We start from the raw sequence: 24799 nt of genomic DNA on the forward strand, positions 1-24799 counted from the left end.
AAGTGAAACCGTATGACTCGTATCACAGATCAATCTGCTCACTAAGGGCCAGTAGCATCAACCAAATTTGACAGACACATCATCGTCACGCAGCAGACGTATGGAACTTACCATACAATCAAACTTTGCGTTTGCTTTAACGGTGACAGAGGGTTTGATGTAACCGGCCATAAAGCGATTATTATAATAAGCTTGAGTAGGTAGAACTTTACTGGGTTGAGTCACAGCCATCGCCGGTATCTACCCCGCAAACTGAAGATATTGATACCTATATCTAGAGCCTTCATCACTGTAATGTCACGTTATCGTTAGACGCTTACTCGTCATCTTCTCGTTTTATCGCGATGTCTTCACACGTTTTCATCAAGCGTAAAACGTTGCTAGGTACCTACGCTTAAGGTCAGAGGTTTTCAAGACGCAGTGCAGGTATATTTTCCGGTCCTATTTATTTAAAAATAACTCGTTCATTGCCGGTTAAGCTCTCGCTTGAGTTTAAGTAAGAACTTTTATTTTTGTAATAGAATTTATAAACTCGTGCCCATATTCCCAAAAAGGGTAGACAGAGCACATGAAACTGCTCTAGTTTCAATGCCACGGTTGACAAGGGAATAAATAAACCAACTCGTGATACAAGACCAAGAGACTAGAGATTGTCATCTGATGAAACACACTAGTTAATACCTAAGTAAACGATAAATATTGTCTCATAATAACCTAACCACAAAATTGGAATTTTGTAAAAACCCCGACCGTGACATAGTGGACCGAATTTCATGAAGCATGACGAAGAACACTCCCGACTAATTCAGCTTTCAAACAAAAAAAAACTATATCTAAAGTCGCTTCATCCGCTATTTATTACGATGCTACAGACGGACACACACACACAAAACCTATAACACCCCGTCGTTTTTGCGTCGGGGGTTAAAAAGCATGCTCTTTAACCCCCGAAAGAAAAGAGAAACAGTACCAATAAAATAGTTTACCACAAAATGGTCCCACCTCAGCATCAGCAGCTGATCTTCCGGCGAAACCATTTGTGGGCCACGGACGAAAAACGCGTAACACCGAAAGATGGTCGGGCGATAAACAATAAAACATCAGGCCGTCCCTATCGCACTTATGAATAGTGCGAAAGGGACGGCCCGATGTTATATCATTTATCGCGCGACCATGATTGCCTGCCAGCACTTACTTTTATAACATAAACCGGGAACAGTCCCGACGACCGGACAGTCGTACGTGTCCACGGTCGCATTGAGTCTGATGGTGGCCTTCGTGGCGTTGGACCAGAACTCGTGTCGACAGATCTCCCACACGCCTGAGTCACTCCAGAGGAAGTACCTCGACCCATTATTTGCGATGAAGTGGATACCTGAAACAAAAGTACTGTTTACTGGCCGAATGGGTGTTATTTTATTTGCATTTATAATGCCAGCATGATTGGTGCGACAGTATCTTACTACGACGTCTCTTTTCTAATAGTATTAATGACACATTTAAAACCTGACCTGAAATATATGACTACGCGCCATGTTGCGAAATTTCATTAGAACAATTTTCTTCATACTATCCTCCTGGATCCTGGTGCTCGTACGAGTACATGAGGTTTGAATTTTTACAAGAATAAAAGAAAGTTCTAAATACAAAAGCACAAAAATTTCGCTGGGATCCAGGTGGCTATAGTGAACTGTCATCCCATACATCAGAATAACGGCGCCCTCCTGATAATATTCATATATTTCTGGTCAGGATTTTATGACCGGCAGTCTATGTTGCAGCGATATAATCCCTATGCTAGCCGTGCAGGGTACATATATGTCGTGACATTACGTCGGCCATTTTATAAATTTAAATAGGTAACAAATAAAATAAGTCTGTTGATATGAACAGACACTTTTTTGATGGCTTCAAAAAATAAAAGTATCGCACGCCACCGAATGCCTAAAAAGGGTTCGAAGCTGCAGCTCAGTGCATGTGTCCCTGAAATTATGTACATGTATTTTTCAAAGTGCCCCTTTAATGATGGGTATCTATTCGAAAACAATGTCGTTGCGTTTGTTAATGATTCCTTCTGGCGCATCTCCAGACAGTTGGTATTTGCAAATAGGTATTAACTAATATGAGTCGTCGCGAGTATAAATTATAATATGAGACGTCGCACCAATTACCACGGCTCGTTACTGCTGCAATTTGCGGAATCTGATATGAGAACATCGCGTTTTGCTCGAATTTTGAATAACAACTGATCTTTGGAAACACTTCGGTATTGCAACAAAGAATATTAAGATTGTCAATAAGGCTATAATTACGGCAGTTTACTTAGGTCTCAGGACCTAATAAAAACTTATTTAAAAATATGAAATCCTTCTTACATTACAGCTTAAATTAGGTGTCCATTATATGGATATTTTATGGTAATAAAATAATATTTTTAATACATCAATAAAATCTCTATTTAAATATTGACACAGAAACACACTAATACTTTTTTCCGATTCACTATAGCTCGTACATTACAATCGTGCTTGCTTAGAACGAGACAGGCATAATGTTAATGAGCTGCAAAGAGTGATCAATATCGGCATTAAAAATCACCGAAGTAGTAGTGCCCAATAAAACAAATTAAAAAAAAAAGACGCTTGGTTATACACCAGCAGCGGCTGATCCATACAAGCAGATTCCCACCGGCTTGCCTAAAATTGATTAGTAGTAAAGTACCTAATGGTAAGGTAGGTTTCTTTTTGCTCATTGTTGCCTAGCAGAAGTTTTCACCAGCCGCCACTGTTATCCATTTTTTAAATACTTACATAAAAAAAGTCGGTTTTACTGTCGCAATGACGTAAAACTATAAAATACCTAACCTAAACGTTTCATAGCCCTTTTTCAACATTTCAGAACACCACAATACGTACGCATACGCAACACGCAAATAGCCCGACGGGCAGCGACCCCAATGCCACACGTCCGTAATTAAAAATAAACTTACCGGGCATGCTTCGTAACCCCGTAGTGTGGCGACGTGTCATCTCAGCTCTAACCACGAGATTTTGACGCTTTAGAAAAATCCTAATATTTGGTTATAGCAAAGACATATTTATAACTCCATTTAATTTAAACACACTAAGTCTAACGCCGTGGCTTGCGAGGGCGACGGTCGCGCGATGGTCGCGCGACGGCGATGCGACGCATACGAAATCAAACCTTATCGATATGGAAGTAGACGATGCGATGAGACGCGACGGCGACGGTCGCGCGACCGTCGCCCACGCAAGACACGGCGTAAGAAAAGAAAACCGGCCAAGAGCGTGTCGGGTCACGCTCAGTGTAGGGTTCCGTAGTTTTCCGTATTTTTCTCAAAAACTACGAAACCTGTCAAGTTCAAAATAATTTTCCTAGCAAGTCTTTATAAAGTTCTACTTTTGTGATTTTTTTCATATTTTTTAAACATATGGTGGGGACGCACTTTTTTTCTTTTAGGAGCGATTATTTCCGAAAATATTAATATTATCAAAAAACGGTCTTAGTAAACCCTTATTCATTTTTAAATACCTATCCAACAATATATCACACGTTGGGGTTGGAATAAAAAAAAAATATCAGCCCCCACTTTACATGTAGGGGGGGTACCCTAATAAAACATTTTTTTCCATTTTTTATTTTTGCACTTTGTTGGCGTGATTGATATACATATTAGTACCAAATTTCAGCTTTCTAGTGCTAACGGTTACTGAGATTATCCGCGGACGGACGGACGGACGGACGGACGGACGGACGGACGGACGGACAGACAGACATGGCGAAACTATAAGGGTTCCTATTTGACTACGGAACCCTAAAAACCGGCCAAGAGCGTGTCGGGCCACGCTCAGTGTAGGCTTCCGTAGTTTCCCGTATTTTTTTCAAAAACTATTCAACCTATCTAGATCAAACATATGGTTCAAAATTGACAGGGGGCCCCGGGGAGGTTACTTCAGGAGCGATTATTTTCGAAAATATTAATTTTATCAAAAAAAAAAACGATTTTGGTAAACCCCTATTCATGTTTTCATTTATTTCATTCAGTTCTTGTGCTTTACTCGATCCTCTTTGTAATAAGTAACCGTTTAGGGGCTTTGTTTATTTTGTCCATACAATGAAAAGCTTTACCGGGATTTTTACAACATCGAGAATCGTATTCTAAAACGTCAACGACTCATGGTAGAGGCCGTCAACTTTATGCGGATCGGTTTCTTACTGTCAATCATCGCAAATAGGTCAGCCAAATAGGTACTCGTACAGTTAAAAACCCGTCTTGAGGAATGAATTCCCATGATTTGCAGCTTACTGGGAATTAATTCTTAAAAATAATTTGACTGCCTGAAACGCAGTGTGTCTATAATTCGAACCTACACTTTGAGATTGATATCTAAAATGAAGTCATATTGTTAACTGTCATTTGCGCGGTATAGAGCCACAAGCGCGGGCGAATGAAAAAGCAGTGAAGTTATTTTTCTTGGAACGCAAAGAAGACAATATTTCGAGTAGGCGTAAGTACTGTAAGGCAACAGTGACATATTTATCCAGTTACTTTTCGTTTCATATTACCAACCATACAATCATATAACGTTTACTGAATGAAGTGAACCTAATCAACACTTTTATTAATATGCTCAATATTTCTTTATTCACTAAGTCCTTATGTCGTTTTAACACTTATGTAGTTTAAACTAATCTCGATTATTCCATCTTAGATAAATGACACGTTAAAAAGAAGAATACCGTCAGAATTAAGGACTAAATTACATCGTATTTTATTAACATCACATTTCAAAAGTGTCTTATTAAAGAGCTTATTTCTCCGTGTCAATATTGGTTATTTAACTATGAAAACAGAACAAAATAACCCTCGTTGACATAGAAAAATTTTCCCGTTTGAAAAGACACTCCTCATTTTGATCTTCATAACAAACTCATCTGCATCACGCTTAAAATACCACTATGAAGCTGTAACTAATCCTTTTATGACTTTCCTCATTAGTTACTCATATCTTAATTGAATTAATAGACTGGCGCCTTCACGTTTCAAATCATTCCGTTGGAAAGAATTCCAAGATTGCCTAATTGGTGGCACAGTGGCCGTTTGTCTTCTGAAATGGGCCACTGCACCCGTTTGTCAACGAAACTCGGGAATCATGGCTACATCTTGCATAATGTGTTTTCTTCATCGTTTTCCGGCTTTAGCTGACATCATGTTTTGTCTTGACTATCCGCAACATTTGAAACTCGACAGTGGAAAATTAGTTACTAAAATAAATTTTGTGGATTTTCGAATCTACTAGAATGCGTCTCGTGAGTGCAATAAATATATTATATTTAGGAATGATGAATGAATGTAGCAAAGGATATTATAATTGAATGAAAATAAGTTCATATTTCCAAATGTTGCTGGTTCTAATTCTAAATATAGGTACAAGTAGTAAGCTTTCAAACTAAATTAGAGGATATTTTTGAATCCCGACTTATAACATTTACTGTGGCGTTTCATGAATTTCAAATAAGTAGTTAATGCCATTTTGTTTTGATATTTTATTTCTAGTTGCTATAACAAAGCAACCTTTACCATTTTTATTTTAGTTTAACGTAATTTAGTCAAATATTAACTAGTTATCTTCATGATTTAAATCTTCAGGTAACTACTTAGGTGCATCCATAAACAAAATTCAACACGTTAGTCCCTTTTTATTGACCTATTAACATTTCAATACCTAACAAACAAGTTCCGCAATATCGAAGAGAGACTCATAATAGAAAAATTCAATTCACACTTGCGTTTGGTATGTAAATGGCGGCGAGGAATGGGCATGAATAGAGGACGACAGAGGAAGGAAGCCGCATATAGGGTGTCCTTAATGCTGAACAACAGTGTCTATAGATGTAGGGAACAAATCAAATTATTTTATTAAATATTTTGTGTTTTTTTAGGGTTCCGTAGTCAACTAGGAACCCTTATAGTTTCGCCATGTCTGTCTGTCTGTCTGTCCGTCTGTCCGTCTGTCCGTCTGTCCGTCCGTCCGTCCGTCCGTCCGTCCGTCCGTCCGTCCGTCCGTCCGCGGATAATCTCAGTAACCGTTACCACTAGAAAGCTGAAATTTGGTACCAATATGTATATTAATCACGCCAACAAAGTGCAAAAATAAAAAATGGAAAAAATGTTTTATTAGGGTACCCCCCCTACATGTAAAGTGAGGGCAGATATTTTTTTTCATTCCAACCCCAACGTGTGATATATTGTTGGATAGGTATTTAAAAATGAATACGGGTTTTCTAAGATTGTTTTTTGATAATATTTATATTTTCGGAAATAATCGCTCCTAAAGGAAAAAAAAGTGCCCCCCCCTCTAACTTTTGAACCATATGTTTAAAAAATATGAAAAAAATCACAAAAGTAGAATTTTATAAAGAATTTCTAGGAAAATTGTTTTGAACTTGATAGGTTCAGTAGTTTTTGAGAAAAATACGGAAAACTACGGAACCCTACACTGAGCGTGGCCCGACACGCTCTTGGCCGGTTTTTTTTAAGTAGTAACACTACTAACTAACTAACTATTGTGGCTCAGTGATCCAAAGTGAATCTTGGCCTCCGAAACGAGAGATCGCCACCTGTCCCGATCCTGCGCAGCCTCTTGCCAGTCACTGACTTGAAGCCGACGCAGATCCGCCACCACACTGTCCTCCCAGCGGTACCTGGGTCGACCCGCCGGGCGGGGCGGCCACCAGCCGGTCGACCCAAGAACGCTCTCTTGACAGCCCGATCGTCTCCCATTCTAAGTAAGTGACCGAACCAGCGAAGTCTGTGGGCTTTCGTTTCGCCGATGATATTGGGTAGCACTACTAGGTACATATAAATTATAAACTGAAATAGATACCATACACTAATCAAGCCCACTGGTACGACTGGGTCGACGGGTACCTCGGCGGTCGAGGTGGTGTAGCGGTTTTAGTTTATCACCTCAGCCGCGTTAGCTGGAGACCCGGGTTCGATTCCCGGCTTTGTCACCAGTGGACTTGATCGCTTTTATTTAGTGTATGGTATCGTTTTCAGTTTATAAAAGTGTCTATACTTTATTTATTACATGTACCAGTAAAATAAAGGTAGGATTTTAAACTTTGTTTCATGTCTATAAAGGTCGCCGGTACAGACGAACAGTACCTGACTATAGTTTGCATTGAAACTGAAATTGTGTTAACAGTGGTTCGCACTTAAATTGCAGTTTGTCTATATTTTCCATAAAAATCTGCTTAATTACCTATATTTTTTGGAGATAATTTTAAATGTTGTTACTATTAATTTGTCTTCTTACATTTTATATCGGTAATCCATACTAATATTATAAATAGGAAAGTGTGTGTGTCTGTTTGTTTGTCCGTCTTTGACGAATTGACGTAATTTTTTAAGTGGAGATATTTGAAGGGACGGAGAGTGCCATAGGCTACTTTTGGTCTCTTTCTAACGCGAGCGAAGCCGCGGACAAAAGCTAGTAATTTTATATTTTGGTTGTTTAGCTGACCAAGCCCACGGTTTTAATTTTGAATATTCGTTGACTTTATTTCTATGTCTCCTGATATGCATTTACTTTGGAAAGCTTTAATACTTGAAATGTATTTAAGTAAATAAACTAAGAAAACCGAAAACTATATTCCTCTAAAGTATATATTTATACTTAGGTACACACACTGGCTATTACTTACTACTTAACGATGGTCACATCATCAACATTCATGTGTATAGTAGTACTGTAGTACACTAGTAAATTGACAATGATACAAAAAGTGCATCTGAAAGTGGTAGATAAGATAAACCAACTAAAAATAATAATAATAGACACCATCACCACTAGAGTTGTGCCTGCTCGTTCACTGAAAAGATCGCTCCCAACTAGTACGATCTGCGAAGTGTACTAGTTCGTTCTTTTAGGACATTTAGTACAGTAGTACGCCGAAAAAAATAATAAAGACTTACCATCACCACCCTCTATATGAACCCATCTGCTCGTGCACACAGCTGTGATCCACAGGAATGTGCACAGACCAACGAGTATCGTGCAAGCGAAGAGGATCCGTCGCTCAATGATCAGGGCTTGCATGAGCGGCCGTCGCTCGGCGCCTACCGATGAAGCTGTTGACATCTTGTCGGTCTCCATTTTTATCTGAAATAAAAGAAAATATGGTCATTGATCTATCCAGGAACGGATTTCTCCAGGCAAGTTGGCAATCGAAAAATAGGCCCCGATACCAATTAAAGGTACAAAAGTAATATAATAGTGCCATGTGGTGACGGCATGGTATCAGAAAAGAATAGTACCACCTCATCTCATCTCATGCGTGTCGTTTAAGGTGACTAAGGGAAAACTGTTGGCGTAGATATGCACATGAGCAAGACTTCTAGTATCCTTCGCGGGGTCCTGAAGTACGTTTCTGGCAGTGAATTTAAAATGTTACCTACCTGTATTTCAAGCTGACACGCTTTAAAGCCATGAAATATTCATCAAACCATCCTTATTCAAACCGTTAATCCCATAAAGCCAAGGCTATAAACCAGCCAACATTCTCCCCGTAAAGCTATTGAAAAGGCAAATGCTCCAGACTAAAATACCTACTACAAAAGATACACCACCTATAAACGAAAATTGTTGTACGAGTATGGAGTGCAAAATAAACGTTCTGTCGCTAGAGAACAGAACTAGAATACGCTATATATTGTACCGTAAACTTTTACAAGATTTCACACTGTTTTCACGGACTATTTTTTGGTTATAACACTTTAAGTTCTCGCGCTTTGTACACATATTTAAAGTCACACACAGGTCGAACGCGCAGTAGCCCCAGTAATTGCTAACATATGGATGGAGCATTTTGAAGAGTTAGCATTACGCTCCGGACCGCCTGTGATTACACTGTGGAAGAGATACGTAGATGACGTGTTCTGCATTTTGAGGGGCAGCTCCGATACAGTGGAACGGTTCGTTGACCATTTAAACTCCATCCATCCAAAGGTAAAGTTTACCTTCGAGATGGAGAGCGACAGATCCCTACCTTTCCTGGATGTAAAGTTGAAAGCTAAACCAGATGTAACCCTGGCACACTCCGTATACAGAAAGCCCACCCACACTGACAGGTACCTGCAAGCTTCTTCCCATCATCATCCGAGACATCTGCAATCGGTGGTCACATCCCTGGTTAACAGGGCTCGAGACTTATGTGACTCTGAACACTTAGACGAGGAGTTAGCCCATGTTCAGAAGGTGCTGAGGAAAAATGGGTATTTGCAGACAATCCCGCGCAAGACTAAGAAGGGGGAGAGACATCCGCAGGTTGACAGGCAACCAGCCTTTTTGCCGTATGTGAAAGGGATAACGGATAAAGTTGGATCAGTACTAAGAAAAGTCTCCATTAAGACTGTATACACACCGTTATCTAAAGTAGCGAGTCTCTTACGCAGTCCTAAGGATGTCATTCCGTACCAAAGTCCGGGTGTCTACAAGATAGATTGCAGTTGTGGAAGTGCGTATATTGGCCAAACAAAGCGCAGCGTTCAAGAGAGGGTGAAGGAATACATAGCGGCAGTTAAAAATCGCCATATACACAAATCTGCAATCGCCGAGCACTTGTTTACTGCGGAAACGAATCACTGGATTGAGCTACACAAACCCAAAGTTCTTTCCACCGAGCGACACTATTATCCCCGGATTGTGAGGGAGGCGATCGAAATTAAAAAATATCCTAAAAACTTTAACAGGGAAGACGGGTATAGATTATCGCCAACATGGGGACCAGTGATTCAAATGTTCAAACCAAAAGATCTATCTTCGGACCAGTGCGCGGATGTTGTGAGTGCTGTGTGTCGTTCGGTGGGAAATAAACAATAACTAAAAGTGGGTAGATTATATTTATTTGTCTACCCCGAACATTTATATAAATTAATATCGGGTAGTTTTGTGTTGTTTACATCTCCGGTGACACTTTGCTGGGACGTCAGTCTTCCGCGACCACGGCCAGTGCAACCTGGCCGAAACGTTGGGAAAAAAGGTAAAAATAATGTTAATTAATCGCGTTCGACCTGTGTGTGACTTTAAATATTTTTTGGTTGTTTACTTTTCTTCCTAATGAATGTCCCTCAGGCAGAGTTTTCCGTTATATTATCTATGGGGAAGTGTATATTTAAATAAGATTATATAAACTGCGTCACAGAATGATAAATAAATCAAATAAAGTGCATTAGGGTAATTTCTAAAGTCGTATAAAAACTACCATTATTTACATCATATCAAGATTCCCCTTTCGAGATTACCCGAGCATTTTTGTCATTCAAAATTATCCTAATGCACCTTAACAACTTGTCGCAAAAAAACAATGTGTATGCGTATATTGCGCATACAAGAACGCCATACGCAGTACAACATTTGAAGAATAATTGGTTCAGTACAGACATCAGGATTTAGGGTTCGGTTATGTTTTTACAGTTTTCACTTATTTTTTTACTGATTTAGGTAAATCATTCTCGCACCCAACCAAGCACCCAAACACCACGTAGTATCGTAGAATATGTTATCAGTTCAAATGTAATATTTAATCTGTGGCAGGTATCGTCCCGTCCATGATTGAGAACATATCACGCAATTGGTCCTGAGTAAGTCCCTGCGGATTAGTGCGTCTTATAAGCCGACGGAGCTTTGGAAACGTTGCCTACGGCAGTATTTTCGTATTATGTCATTATTGGGAAATAGGGCAAGAAAAATATACCAATTACGACTGTCAATATTATTATTCTTAACGTTATATGGGGCTTAGATAAACGAAACTTTATTTATGAACACAGCTGCGGGTCTATTCTATTTTGATGGTGGTTTTACTGGTTTTAATTGTTAACGTTGTAGATTAAACATGTGGTCGCGGTTGTCCTCATTCAGATTGGGGCGATATAATGCAACTATCAGTATCCCTACAGAATAAATCGTTTGACGAAAATGCTGTTTTGATTTATTTTTCTTACCTAATTATACTCTATTTAGATCTTGTTCTCATTCCCTATACTTTGTAATTTATTTTCGATCAGTGACAGCTCTAGTGACTATTTATCCGTTATTTGTGTGATGAGCACAGATGGGCTCAACTGCGTTAGGTGCAAGGGGCGAATACCGAGGCACCAAACTATCAACGAGCTTCTCCGACGCGCCTTGGCCTCAGCTAATATTCCCAGCGTTTTGGAGCCACCTGGTCTAAGCCGTACAGATGGCAAGCGGCCGGACGGCCTAACACTGGTCCCATGGGCAAAAGGTCGGAGCCTGTTGTGGGATGCCACATACGTTTGTACCTTTGCTCCCACGCATATCAGCCACACGAGCAAAAAGGCAGACCGCTGCCAAATTAAAACATACCAAATATGCGAACCTGGGACCAGTGTACGATTTCGTGCCGGTTGCCATCGAAACGGTTGGACCTTGGTGTGCCGAGGCCAAGAAGCTGGTCGCTGAGATTGGGCGCCGGTTGAGGGACAGAGGGGGTGACCCGGGGTTGGATCTTATCTGGTCCAACAACCCTTGCCATTCAGCGTGGCAACGCAGCTGGCATATTTGGGACATTTGGGCCAGGGAACAATTCGGGGGTAGTCGGTAGTCCTTGACGGGATTATTTCCTGAGTCATGGATGTTTTCTATGTATTTGTATATTATATATATCATTGTCTGGGCACCCACAATACAAGCCTTCTTGAGCTTACCGTGGGGCTCAGTCAATCTGTGTAAGAATGTCCTAATTATAATATTTATTTATTTATACTTACTTATAATATTTATTACATCGAAGTATTTAATAATTTGATTCGTGTAATTTGTATTTCAATAAGCTTTATTATTATTCTGTGCTTAAATATTTAATAATTTAACTAAAACTGATCATGAACAAAACTAATTAGTAACTACTGAAATGCATTGTAATGTCCCATCGCAATATTGATCGCATGTCATTAGTTTGATGCCAAGATTTCATTACCTACTATTTTATTTGCAGTCGTTATCTCTGTTGTTTAATTTGGTAATGTGCAATTTAGTCTCATCATCTTATGTACCTAACCATTACATGTAGCGTGTCCCTATGTCGTGAAAGGTCTAGTGGGTACATATAGTTGAGGTTTTATGAGTTATACACGCATTGGTTACCACCCACTAATAGACAATGTTAGATATAATGGGTGGAAGTGGAGAACAGACATAGTTGGCATGTTGACAAAGTTGGCATCTACTTGATCTACTATACCACACATATCTACACACACACACACACAACACAATTTACTAAGTATAACTTAGTGATGAAAATAGTACAGTGAACTTCGTTTTTAATATAGGCACGTTATACAAAAGGCAGTAGGTACGTTTAAATTGTAGCTGAACCTGATATGATATTATGAACTACTAGTTTTCCCTGCGACTACAGAAACCTTAAATAAAATAACGACCCAATTTATAAATAGAGGATAGGATTATTTATAAATATTACGATTATATTTAACGTGCTAGGTATATTTAAAATTATACGAAGTTTTACGAGTCAATATATTTTTTCACGGCTCAGTAAAATTACGTCATTATGTGATTGTAGGTTTATATTATTATTTTTTTATTCCCGAGGTTCAAATAAAGCGTTATGTTTTATTTTGCCAAATGATTTGTTTTATGAACCGCCCTACATTAATTATAGTTTTACGACCATTTTATAGGGCAATAATATTCTGAAAAGAATGCCTAGTATAAATTTATACACATATGTATTTTTGACATCTGCTTGTGAAATGTTAAAAGCAATTTGAAATATTTTCTACTAGCCGACCCTTTAGCACAACTTGCCTTGTCGCGCGCGAGTCATCAAGCGCGACTTCAAGTATGGACTCGCGCGTGACAAGGCAAGTTGTGCTAGAGGGGCTGCTGATTGCTTTTGTTAAGCCTTATAGTTGACTGAATTTGATTGTAAAATGTCTTACTAATTCTAAAGTAGGTAAAATGCTTGCTCATATAATTATGTATAGCATTGTCTAGCAAATAAATGAAATCTATTCAAGAAACCAACCATGATAAAGTTTTACTGATATCAACGAGTTCGGTATTAAATAAGTTTTGTCGCGACAGGATATTACTACAGACTACAGAAAAATAAGCTAGTGTTTAATACTATAAGTGGAAGGGTCTGAAAGTCTGAAGCTACTGTTGTTCTACAAATAAGATAAGTACACACATTAGATCAATCACCGCACTGTTTACGTTTGTCCTAAGTTTACCAAGCAACCGATCATCCGACCGCACTAAACGTACTAGTAGTGACGTAAACGTAGGGAGCATAAGACTGATATCCAAATATTGGGTTGGCACAAAAGTAATGAGACACTTGGTTTACGTTTTAAATTTTTATTATTATTACAATACAAAAAGCTTAGTCGATGATGTAATCACCATTAGCATCTATGACTTCTTGCCAACGATCCGGCAAAGTTTGGATGCCTTTCGCCCAGAACTCTGATGACTGTGCCTCGAAAAAGTTGTTCAACTCCACCTGTACATCATGGAAATCATTGAATTGTTTACCCCGCAAATGTCGTTTCAGGGCTCTAAACAAATGAAAGTCTGATGGTGCGAAGTCTGAAGAATAAGGTGGGTGGGGTATCGTCTCCCAGCCCAAGTTCTGCAGCTGTTGGCGAACGGTAGATGCGACATGAGGTCGACCGTTATCATGTAGTAAAATTACAGTGGCTCGTCTTCGTCGTTTTTTCTTGATAGCAGAAGATAGTTCGGTGAGCTGTGTTGAATATTTGTTATCGTTTACAGTTTCAATGTGTAATAGTTCATGAAACAGCATGCCTTGCGAGTCCCAGAAACAACAAAGCAAAACTTTTAAGCGGTTCTTTTGACTCAGCTTCGGTTGAGTTGGTGGCGTTTCTTCTCGAGGCAGCCAAAAAGCACGACGTGTATCGTTCTCATAATAAATCCATGATTCATCTCCCGTAACCAGATCAGTCAAAAACTCTTTACGTCGGGGTCGCAGCAAAAGTGATTGACAGATGGCATCAAGGACTGCACGACTGGCGTCGGTAAGGATGTGCGGTACGCATCGAGCCAAAACTTTTCGATACCCAAGCTCATGCAGATGGTATTCCACAGCGTGGTGACTGCAGTTAAGTGCTTCCGCTAATTCACGAGTAGTAGCATCAGGATTCGACTGTAGTTCGCGGCGTAAATCGTCATCATTGAATGCAGGTGGTCGCCCTGAGCGTGACTGACTTTCAAGGCTCCTGTCTCCTGATTTAAAACGGTCAAACCATCTGGACACCGTGGCATGGCTTGTACTTCCAGCGCCCAATGCAGTGTTGATATTGTCAGCCGCAGCCCGCGCACTGTGGCCTAACAAGTACTCGTATAAGTAAAGTGTTCGAACTTGTCGCTCGTCCATTTTATTTCAATCTAACTAAACCAATCACGAGGGCGGCTTTATATACCCTCACATTAGAAGTACCTAGAATGTTCTACAACATACTAGAATATTATCGAAAACAATTAACTTAAGAAAGGAAATGTATAGAGTTTTGTAGAGTGTGTCATTACTTTTGTGCCAACCCAATATAATAATAATACACTAAATTAATTTTACCATGACTTCATTACAAGCCATCTAAAATCTCATCTCCTAAGTTATCCGATAAGTTGATAAGGTTGTTAATTGGCCAAGACGAGGCGTGAGGCGCCGCCGCCGGGGCGACGCCAGGCGCGCCGGGCGACGCCGCCAAGTGTTTGTTTACTGGTTTATCCTCAATAGCCGAGTCGCCGAGATTTTAACACCAACGTCTTGAAACCTCGTGGAAACCTTTCACGCGCAGAAAAACGCTTTCAAGCGCTCCGAAGTGGAGGATACTCTGAAAAGTTGGCTTCGTTCTCTTACTCGATAACGTCACTGATAACATTTTTATTCATGTATTGATGCGTCAACTTACTTTCTCACAGTTTTCAAACCTCTTATAAATCTTATAATTCAAGGCCTCATACTATGCCTTGGCATCTGATGCCGAAAAAAAAACGAAACATTAAAACAATATCTATCTCATCTTATTTTCAATTCTGTACTAGCTTGAAAACATTGTGTCCACTAGACTTATAAAATATCAAATCCTAAAAAAACATGTCGTATTGCGTCTATGGCTTCTATATCTGTCTTTAATATAATAAGTATAAATTAATTACACTAAATCGAAATAAAATTTTCGGATCACATTTACTCGAATTATGCGAAATTTTGCTGGCAAAGAAAAGTTGATTGAAAACATTGAAAGTGATTCGCGGTACGCTCTCAGTACTCGAGAAGTTTTTCTTAAAATAACGCCACATCCATTTGTCAAGACCACACGCTAGCTTTTACGAGAAACCGAATATGCGAAGAGAAAAGCGAGTAATTGTTTGAATTTGAGGGTTCCGTTCTTCTTCTTCTTTAGTCGTTCCCTCAATGCTGAGGATCGTGACGTCATGTCATTCTGTTGAAGACTAGGTCCTTCCATAGGCGTCTGTTCCTCGCCAAGTGCATGGCCTCGTGCAGTTTTAATCGCATGGGTGCAGTAATTTGAGCACACCATCTTACTTACTTACTGCTTACTGCTAGCCTTTCTCCGCAGACGTTTAGTCTGGTTGCCTTTGGCATAGGCCTCTCCCATATTTCTCCATGTTTCTCTGTCTAGAGCTTGTCTTCTCCACAAGGCTCCAGCTACCTTTCTGAATTCATTTTCCCATCTCATTTTTTGTCCGCCATCCTTCCTTTTGCCATCTCTTGGGTACCATGATGTTATGTCCTTAGACCATTTTTCTCTTTTATCTCGGAGCATGTGGCCAGTCCATTTCCATTTTAGTTGCTTCATTGTCTGATTTACGTCAGTTATCTTTGTTCTTTTTCTAATGGTATCCAACTTTATTCTATCTTTAAGTTTTATATGCAACATGCTTCTTTCCATGCTATTTTGGCAAACTTGGAGAGCTCGCCTTTCCTTGTCCGTTAGGGCCCAAGTTTGGCATCCATACGTGAGACAGGGAAAGATACATGTGTTAAAGACTTTGGACTTAAGGTTTGTAGGTATTTGGTTGTTTTTCATGATTTCTCGTAGTGACCAATATCTTTTCCATGAGTTCCCGATTCTAGTGTCTACTTCTTGTTGCATCAAATTTTGAGGTGATATTACTTGCCCGATATGTGTATTGTTCTACATATTCAATGAGGTTGTTGTCTATGAGTATCTCTTCTTTTCCACTGTTTGTCATTATTTTTGTTTTTTCGGTGTTCATTGTTAATCCAACTTCTTTACTGACATCAGCTAGTTGTTGTAACATTGCGTTTAGGTCTTGTGGGTTGTCGCTAAGTAGAATAATATCGTCAGCAAACCTTAGATTTGATAGCTTTGCTCCATTTATGTCGATCCCAAGGGACTCCCAGTCAAGCTTCCTAAATACATATTCTAGAACTGCGGAGAAAAGTTTCGGTGACAAAGGATCTCCAAGTTTCACTCCTTTTTTCACACTGAATACTTTGCCGTCTCTTTCTGTCCGTATTTTAGCTGTGGAATTCTGGTATATTAGTTGTAATATTCTTATGTATTTTGTTTGTATGTTTTGTTCTTGCAATGCTTCCCATATGTATTTATGTTTCAAAGAGTCAAATGCTTTATTGTAGTCTATGAAAGCAAGATAAAAGATTTTATTGTACTCCATATGTTTTTCTATTATTTGTTTGATTGTATGTATATGGTCGACTGTTGAGAATCCACTTCGGAAACCCGCTTGCTCCTTAGGTTGATTTGCCTCTAGTTCTTTGCTAATCCGGTTCAGGATAACTTTGGAAAATATTTTGTACATGTTTGTTATTAAGCTGATAGGTCTGTAGTTGTTGACTAGGCTTTTATCTCCTTTTTTGTGAAGTAATATTATTGTGGAGGTTTTCCATTGTTCCGGTATGACTTCCTCTTTTAAAATGTCATTGAATAGTCCTGTTGTTGTTCCTAGTATCTCGTCTATACAGCCTTTGATTATTTCATTAGAAATTTTGTCATCCCCTGGGGCTTTCCCCGTCTTTGTTGAGCACACCATCTAGCAGGATTCCGTTCATTGATCATGTAAAACGAGTTGTAAAACTGTATAGTCGGATCACGCAGAAGTTCATTAAGAAAATAGCTATGTGAAGTTTTAACACTGAGAATAAATTAGGCGTCTAGCATCTGATGATACTGATGAGATGGCATCTATTGCACTGGCTGATATGTTTACATCACGACATTATTTGTGTTCTTGTTTGAATTATTTTTCCTTCTGGGAACTCGCCCATACGCCATACTGTGAGATGAATCTCTGATTTAGATAATTTGCACGAATAGAGAAATATTTATCACTTTTCAAACATTCCGTAAGCAACATTTAATGCTACGACTTTTTTTGTACTAGGTTTTTGTCTTTATATCCTAAACCACTAGTAGTTCACATTTTGACATCAAAACTAGGAAGCGATGCTCAACGCGTAATGATACTTAATTTAGTAAGGCCAAAATTAAATAACTATCGTTTATTTGAAAATGCCATATTGGTGTGAAGAGACTTTAGGCACATTATAAAAATTGGGCACTTCTGACAACTAACAGAAATACTTTACTTGTGTAAAACACCTACATATTGGAAGGAACCTTAAAAATAGTTATATGACTGTCGCCGTCTCTTAATCAGATCTAATAATAAATCACTTGCGGAATGTTTCTTTGAGACTACGTGTCTAAAATAAAATCTGACGATCATATTATTCGCGATTGAAGTAAAAGCGTGTAGAAGAGACACTAACATATATATTATTAGGTGTTAAATCATGAAGTTAATCTGAAGTGTATCTTCTTAAGAGAAATAATTTATTCGAATGTTTTGATAATGAGCAGTTTTGTGTGTTATTCATTGCATCAGACACACAACAAAGTGTTATCCTTTGAAAGTATATAATATGTTCCATAACTGTTATTTGTTTAATGAATTATGAATTTTAAAATTTATAATTTTCATTAGATTTCGTTTCCATGATCTCGAATGCGAGTTTTATTTGAATGCGGCATCTGGGGGCCGATTTTTGAATCTCACGGCATTCGAATTCAGAAAATTGTCACTGAAAATAGTAGGCAATTCACCGTTTTCAACCGGTATTTTAGTGACAGTGAGACTCAAAAATCGGCCCCCAGATCACTGAAATGTAATTAAAATCGCATGCGAGTTCTTGCGCTGTGTTATTAGACCTTAAAACTTGCTACGCGTAACCATCACAACATAACACGTAACCAACTAGAACTATTGGGTTGGTAAGAAAGTAATGAGCGATCGATTGAATTCCACATAAAATTTTTGAGAGAGTTCTAGAATCTTCTATGGTCGAAAGTATATAAAGGGCGAGTCGCACAGTTTCTCGTCAGTCATTCACTAGCTGTCGCCGAGCTAATATAAGGAAGAAAATGGACGAATTAAAAGTGCATGTAAGGCATTGCTTAATATATGAATTTCAGTCTGGCCATTCAGCCGCCGAAGCAGTGCGTAATATATGTCAGCGTGTTGCTCCTGAAGTTGTGTCTGAGGCCACGGCGAAACGATGGTTCCAGCGGTTTCGTAGTGGCGACTTTTCATTATCAGATCAACCTAAGTCTGGTCGACCGGTGAAGATTGATGTAGCCAAATTAAAAACCTTAATTGAAGGAGAACCGAGGCTAACGAGTCGCACTCTTGCTACCGAGTTAGGCTGCTCTCATGTCACCATAGAAACACATTTACACGAGTTGGGAAAAAACTACAAATACAGTGTTTGGATACCGCACGAACTTGATAGAGATCAACTAAACCGCCGTGCCGATATCTGCATACAACTTCTGTCTTTTCGCCGCACATTCAACTGGTTGGACCATCTTATCACTGGATATGAAAAATGGGTCTTATATATAAATCACACACGCAAACGTCAGTGGCTAGCTCCAAACGAAAAAGGAATAGAGGCACCAAAAACAGAGCCTCACCCGAAAAAAGTTATGCTGTCCGTTTGGTGGGATATTCATATTATTCACTGGGAACTCCTACCAAGTGGAATGACTGTTACCGCATCAGTATACTGTAATCAGCTTGAAAATTTAAACCAAAAAATCTGTCAGAATCGTCCACAGCATGCTAAAGTTTTTTTCTTACACGACAATGCTCGCCCACACATTGCAAAAGTGACTCGGCTAAAGCTATTGGAGCTAGGTTGGAAAGTGATACCTCATCCACCGTACTCTCCAGACTTGGCACCTACGGATTACGCATTGTTCAGATCGCTAAGCAATGCCTTGAATGAAAAAAAGTTCGATGATCAAGCCCATCTACGACAGTACATAGCTGAGTTTTTTGAATCTAAACCTAAGAACTTCTTCGCCGATGCTATTCATTCTTTACCAGAACGATGGAGACAAGTAGTAGATAACGAAGGCCATTATATTTTGATAAATGATTAAAATAATAAATTAAATAAAAATTACAATATTGGTTATGATTCGCTCATTACTTTCTTACCAACCCAATAAATACAATATCATTATCTGACTACGCCATTATTTTGTCAGGAAGTAATAATTAACGTTAGACTCAAAATACATTCAATAATACCGGTAACAGTGTATAAGCCACGGAAACAAACATATGGCTGAGAATCCCCCTGAAAATGACCCAGCTACGGAAAACCAGGCTGAAGCTTCTGATAACAATGCTCAACAAGGTAGTTCACCTGATACTGAGACGTAAGTACCATGTTACAGTATGAATATTGCAAACAGTGCGCCATATATGGCAAAGTAATTTAATATATATATATTTTTTAAATTATCTTTAAGACGATACAGGAAGGGTCAATTCTCCATACAAACGCTCTCGACTATTTCCTCCCTGGTTTTTGAAGATAAATAGAGCAATGATTTTTTCAACACGGATTATTATTTATTTTTATCTGTGTTGGACCGTTTTGATTTTTTTGATATTCTTATTTTTAAAGCCCATCAAAAATTTCCAAAAACGGCCTTTTTCATTATGGCGCAAAAAAAGATGTGATACACAGATTACTTCAATGTTATTCAGATTATCAAATTTTGTTCCTATTGATTGAGTTTTGAAGGAGGGAACAGTCGAGAGCGGAACCTCGATTTTAAAGATTTTTTCGCGATATCTTTTAACTGAGTTGTTCTGAATGGACAATTATTTTTTTCGATAAATCTAGTTATTACACTAGTATATTTAACTAAAATTCCCAAATTGAAAGGGGGCTCTTTTCCATTTTAGTATTTTCGCTCCTGTAGCGTCTTAAATCAAAATAATGCTTCTACCACAGTATAATAAACAGTACTATCGTACAGTACGGCCACTCCCGCTCCCCGCTGAAAGTGCGGCCCACCCCCTCTCGGTTACCTCACAGTTACCGCCTGTCAAAAACGCGAACAGTCGGCCTGTCATATTTCACTCATACAAGCATAGCGTTTACCTAGAGCTAGGAACGCGCCTCTTTCATATATTTGATCGCCAGTGTCCGAGGTGTGCTTCTACTTTAGCAATACCTACCAAGCAAAATAGATGTCTTGCATAGCATAGCAATAGTAAATGATGTAACATTATGAACTTACATGGTTTAGTTCATACAGATGCAGGCCTAGCACATGATGGCCGCGGGAGTATGTCGCCGCGAGATAGATGACACGTCTTTGTCTAATTGTATTAATGACATAAGGACAGGTAGTCTATCTTGCGGCGACATACTCCCGCGGCCATCATGTGCTAGGCCTGATGATTATCAAAACGATCATGCTTTGGTAGCGACCCCAATGGACCTTAATGTTACATATTATATTTAAGTTGACAAGTTGGAGCTTACATCAGCGAGAACGGGAAACCATTAAACTGTTCGACAAACTTCCTTAGTTCTCATTCTACGGTATATGAATATGAATATAATACGGTATATAAATATGAATATGAATATAGTGAATGTTTAACCAAGTGGGTAGCTATTTACCCCATACGAGTATATAACACATACATAATAACATACACATAATCAAGCCTGTAAGTTTCAGTGCCACTCTTGGCAAAAAGTACATAAGTATGCTGCAATAATGTAAAATAAATATACAGATGTAGTGCGAAAATGTTTTCGTTCGTATTTTTCCGGGAACGTTCGTTTTTGTCATGCTACATAGTTCAGGCCCCGTAGCCGAATGGCATTTCTCCGACGCCAAACGAAAGCGATACGCCGCTGGCTCTGTCGCGCCAATACGCAAGCGCGATAGAGATAGATATCTACTAGCGCTTCGTTTCGTGAGCGTTTCGTGAGCGATTGTGCCATTCGGCTAGCCACCCAGAGACTGTCAGTTCGTTTTGTACTGACTCTGACTGAAATAACATTACACTTTCGTACGTTTCCGTAAACATACGAAGGAAAAGCATTTCGCATTACATCTGTCTGGATCCTTAAAGAATGAATAAGGAGACCACAACACCAAAAGTCTTAATACGTGCACTGTAAGTTGGTTTGGTTTCTTTCGAAAAATAAATCATTATTTTTTGCACTCCTACAGTCTAGACAATTCGTAACTGTCAGCTATTGCTGTTACAATAACTTTATATTTTTGTGAACACATCAACATCAATAGAACTCGAATAGATATTGGAGACTCAAGGGAGCATGGATAGTACTTGCTAGATTATCTCTCCGTGAGTTAAGGTTACACGGGCAACACAATTGCCAGCAATTCACATACCATTACCGCGTTTGCTCCATAGTTAGTTGGTGCGTATTGAACAAACGGGGCAATGGTATCTGAATTGCTGGCAATTGTGCTGCCCGTGTAATAGCACCGTTAGACTACCCGTCTTTATTTCTTTATTTAAACTTTATTGCACAAAATATACAAATGGCGGACTTAATGCCAAAAGGCATTCTCTACCAGTCAACCATAAGGCCAAACAGAGATTCAATACAAATGGTGCAGAGAGATAACAAAAATGTGATGAACTACGAAGAAAAGTCGTCTTTTTCTAATTGTATTAGTCTTTATCTCACTAGTACAACTAGAAAAAGACGTGTGATCAATGTCGCGGCGAGATACTGTCGTTGCTAGCTGATGTTGCTAGCCCTGCTGGCATTTACTGTTATAATTTGTAACATGTCGGCGGGTAGATAGTTGTTTTATCAATCCCACTCTGGAGAACAGATATGATTTGATTACCGGCTTTTAGGATGATGCAAGCTTTATTATTTTCAAGTGAAATGATACAAGACATAACATTTTTATCAAAATACTAGTCTGTAATACGATAGGCTGACGATATAAAAAGAACACCAGGACGGGATTGGAAAACCATAGCAGGCGACCGAAAAGCCTGGCAATTATTGGAGGAGGCCTATACCCAGAATGGGGCCTTAGCTTAAATAAAACTTACAATACAATACAAATACTCTTTATTGCACACCTTAATACCGGAAACAATATAGTAAGTATAAACAACAACTTATATACCTACTTAAAATAACTAGCTGTAAAAAAATACAATTTTTTTGTAAGGTAAGTAAGGCTTATTGTTATAATATGGTAGGGTATCTAAGTAAAATAAACATCTATGAGGAAAACCGGTAAGAGCTTAATGTAAACAAACGTGGAATAAGTACTACACGCAGGTTTGATTTTAGATTTACCTATAATAATACATTTATGCTATTTTATATCAGTTGCGTAACAAGAATTCGAGCTTCTGGTTCACAAACCGGTGTAAGTACAAGTACACGATGAAGTAGCTTTGATCTGACAATGATTACAAAACGGCCTAAGGCCGAAAGTCCACTATCATATGTTTGTCATAGTAATATGTTCATAGGCAACATGCCGTCCTTTTTCTTCGCGTTGGAGAAAAAGGGAGACATACAGACCTATGATCATATTTCTATGATAAACATATGTTAGTGGACTATTGGCCTTAGAGCTTAGAGTAAAGTACCAGCTGTTTCATCATTTAAATTAGAAGAAACGATCATAGATTTTAAATATTTTCTACTGTCTATAACGTTGTGTTTAGTCAAAATTTTTGGGTTGAAGGAATATTATGGATTTTTTCGTACAAAGATCAGTTCAGTTCAATTCTGTTATTAGTATTACAGTACTCAAATATAGTCCCTGGTGGATGCTTCTAACATTAATTTATAACACAGATTACACATTTTAAAACGACAGGCATACCTACATTTTTTTATTATTATAAGTGGGCTTATTCTTGGTCACAGACTAGCCAAAGGTTATCATGTAAAGTGAACAAACTTAGGTTTTGTAAATGACATATGAACAATTGAACAGGGTTTTTTTTACATATCATGTGTATGTATCTGTAAACCCCGTGTCCGATAATTAAAGATAAAATAAACAACATAAAATTTAGTTTCGTTTAGCCTAATGGGAGCTTTGCTATTGACTCGTAGTTCTCTTTATTCTTTCGTATTACAGACATACACGCAAGCGTTACCTACCAGATTTTTTACGGCGTTACAGTCGTTAAAACGAGTGTAAATCTCTGTTTTCTTCCAATCCTAGAAACAATAAAATAAATTAAAACATGCTTAATCCGCGTCTGTCACAGCTGCCAAACGGGATGGCTCATTGGACATTTTCAGCGTGTATAACAGCTAGTTAAAACTAACCTGTTGATAGAGTCGTGCTAGCTGCCAGATCTCTCCCACACAAACTAATCATAAATACTTTATAGCTTCAGTCATCGTTGATGTAAATGAAAAGTTGCAATTTCACACGTTAAGGAGTCATGTTGAACACTTGTGAACACTGTTGACAATATCAGTTTTGTTTCGTAGCGAGCGGCGCGAGAGAGTCAACGGCACCACACTGCTGCTCCGCCCAGCTATCGCGCGGGAACTGACTGAAACCGCATGCGAATCGTCCGCTCTATTCCACGCGCTTTTCTTGCGCAGAGCTTTCGCCTGTATAAACAAGACCTGCGATTATACATGATACACATCTCTTAATTTATTTTTCGCTTGTTACGAGCGCTCATGAAGCTCAGTAAGCGATGTGAATAACAGTCTAGCTACACGCCTCGCCTGTTGCCGGGCTACGCGCCCACCGACGCTGCTGCGCCTAACAGTTCTTTTGCCCTGGACAAACAGTGTAGTATTGCTTGCGGTATGCTGTACGTGCTGTGCACTTTACCGTAATAAAGCGACGTCACTGTCTGCTTTCACGGGTTTTAAACTTTTCACAATCAATTTCAAATTACTTTGGCAATCTAATCAAGATTATATTGGAGTTTGATGTTCTTCTATGATAATTATAATTACGGGAAATCTATTTTTATTTAGTGCATGTTAATAGAGCAAGAATTTTAAGCAAGCACAAAACTTAATTTTGATTCATAATTATTTTTACGCTTATTGGTATCCATAATTTATTGTCTCACTATTCAGTAGTGAGCTTTTCAATAGCTTTTCATATACTTTTCATTTAAGCGAATTGTCACTTTGACAAATGGGGTTGGTGATTTCATGATGATTTCATGCATCATTTAATGCATGGAGAATAGAGGTAAGGAGGACAATCTGTCGAAGTAGACACAGTCGCAAAAATGACCAGCTGAGGCCTATTAATTGCAGTTACAAATCTCTCCGGTAGGAGCGCATGTTTCGCTCAATACTCAGAGACGTGACATGA

The 24799-nt window shown here is 38.8% G+C and overlaps 3 protein-coding genes across 5 annotated transcripts in view; 2 read left to right on the plus strand and 1 right to left on the minus strand.

The window, feature by feature from the left end:
• Window positions 1-23995, minus strand: part of LOC125233192 — a 38745-nt gene extending 14750 nt beyond the window's left edge. Inside the window, exons 1-4 of one of the 2 annotated variants that reach the window (XM_048139091.1) lie at window positions 23779-23995; window positions 23608-23667; window positions 8003-8189; window positions 1196-1375 (exon numbers count right to left, since the gene is read on the minus strand). In XM_048139091.1, the coding sequence (XP_047995048.1) occupies window positions 1196-1375; window positions 8003-8183 (361 nt within the window). In that variant the 5' untranslated portion in view covers window positions 8184-8189; window positions 23608-23667; window positions 23779-23995. The remainder of the gene's footprint in view (window positions 1-1195; window positions 1376-8002; window positions 8190-23607; window positions 23668-23778) is intronic. The other variant, XM_048139092.1, reaches the window with a different exon arrangement.
• On the plus strand, window positions 8886-11262 carry LOC125233560. Its single transcript, XM_048139616.1, has 2 exons — window positions 8886-9584; window positions 11143-11262. The coding sequence occupies exons 1-2, from the start codon at window positions 8886-8888 to the stop codon at window positions 11260-11262; spliced, it is 819 nt and encodes a 272-aa protein (XP_047995573.1).
• LOC125233191 (protein I'm not dead yet-like) overlaps window positions 19687-24799 on the plus strand; it is a 50488-nt gene continuing 45375 nt past the window's right edge. For both annotated transcript variants that reach the window (XM_048139089.1, XM_048139090.1), the window contains exon 1: window positions 19687-19843. In XM_048139089.1, coding sequence (XP_047995046.1) covers window positions 19746-19843 — 98 coding nt within the window. In that variant the 5' untranslated portion in view covers window positions 19687-19745. The remainder of the gene's footprint in view (window positions 19844-24799) is intronic.

Source organism: Leguminivora glycinivorella, chromosome 14 (genome assembly GCF_023078275.1).
Source record: "Leguminivora glycinivorella isolate SPB_JAAS2020 chromosome 14, LegGlyc_1.1, whole genome shotgun sequence".
Classification (NCBI taxonomy): Eukaryota; Metazoa; Arthropoda; class Insecta; order Lepidoptera; family Tortricidae; genus Leguminivora; species Leguminivora glycinivorella.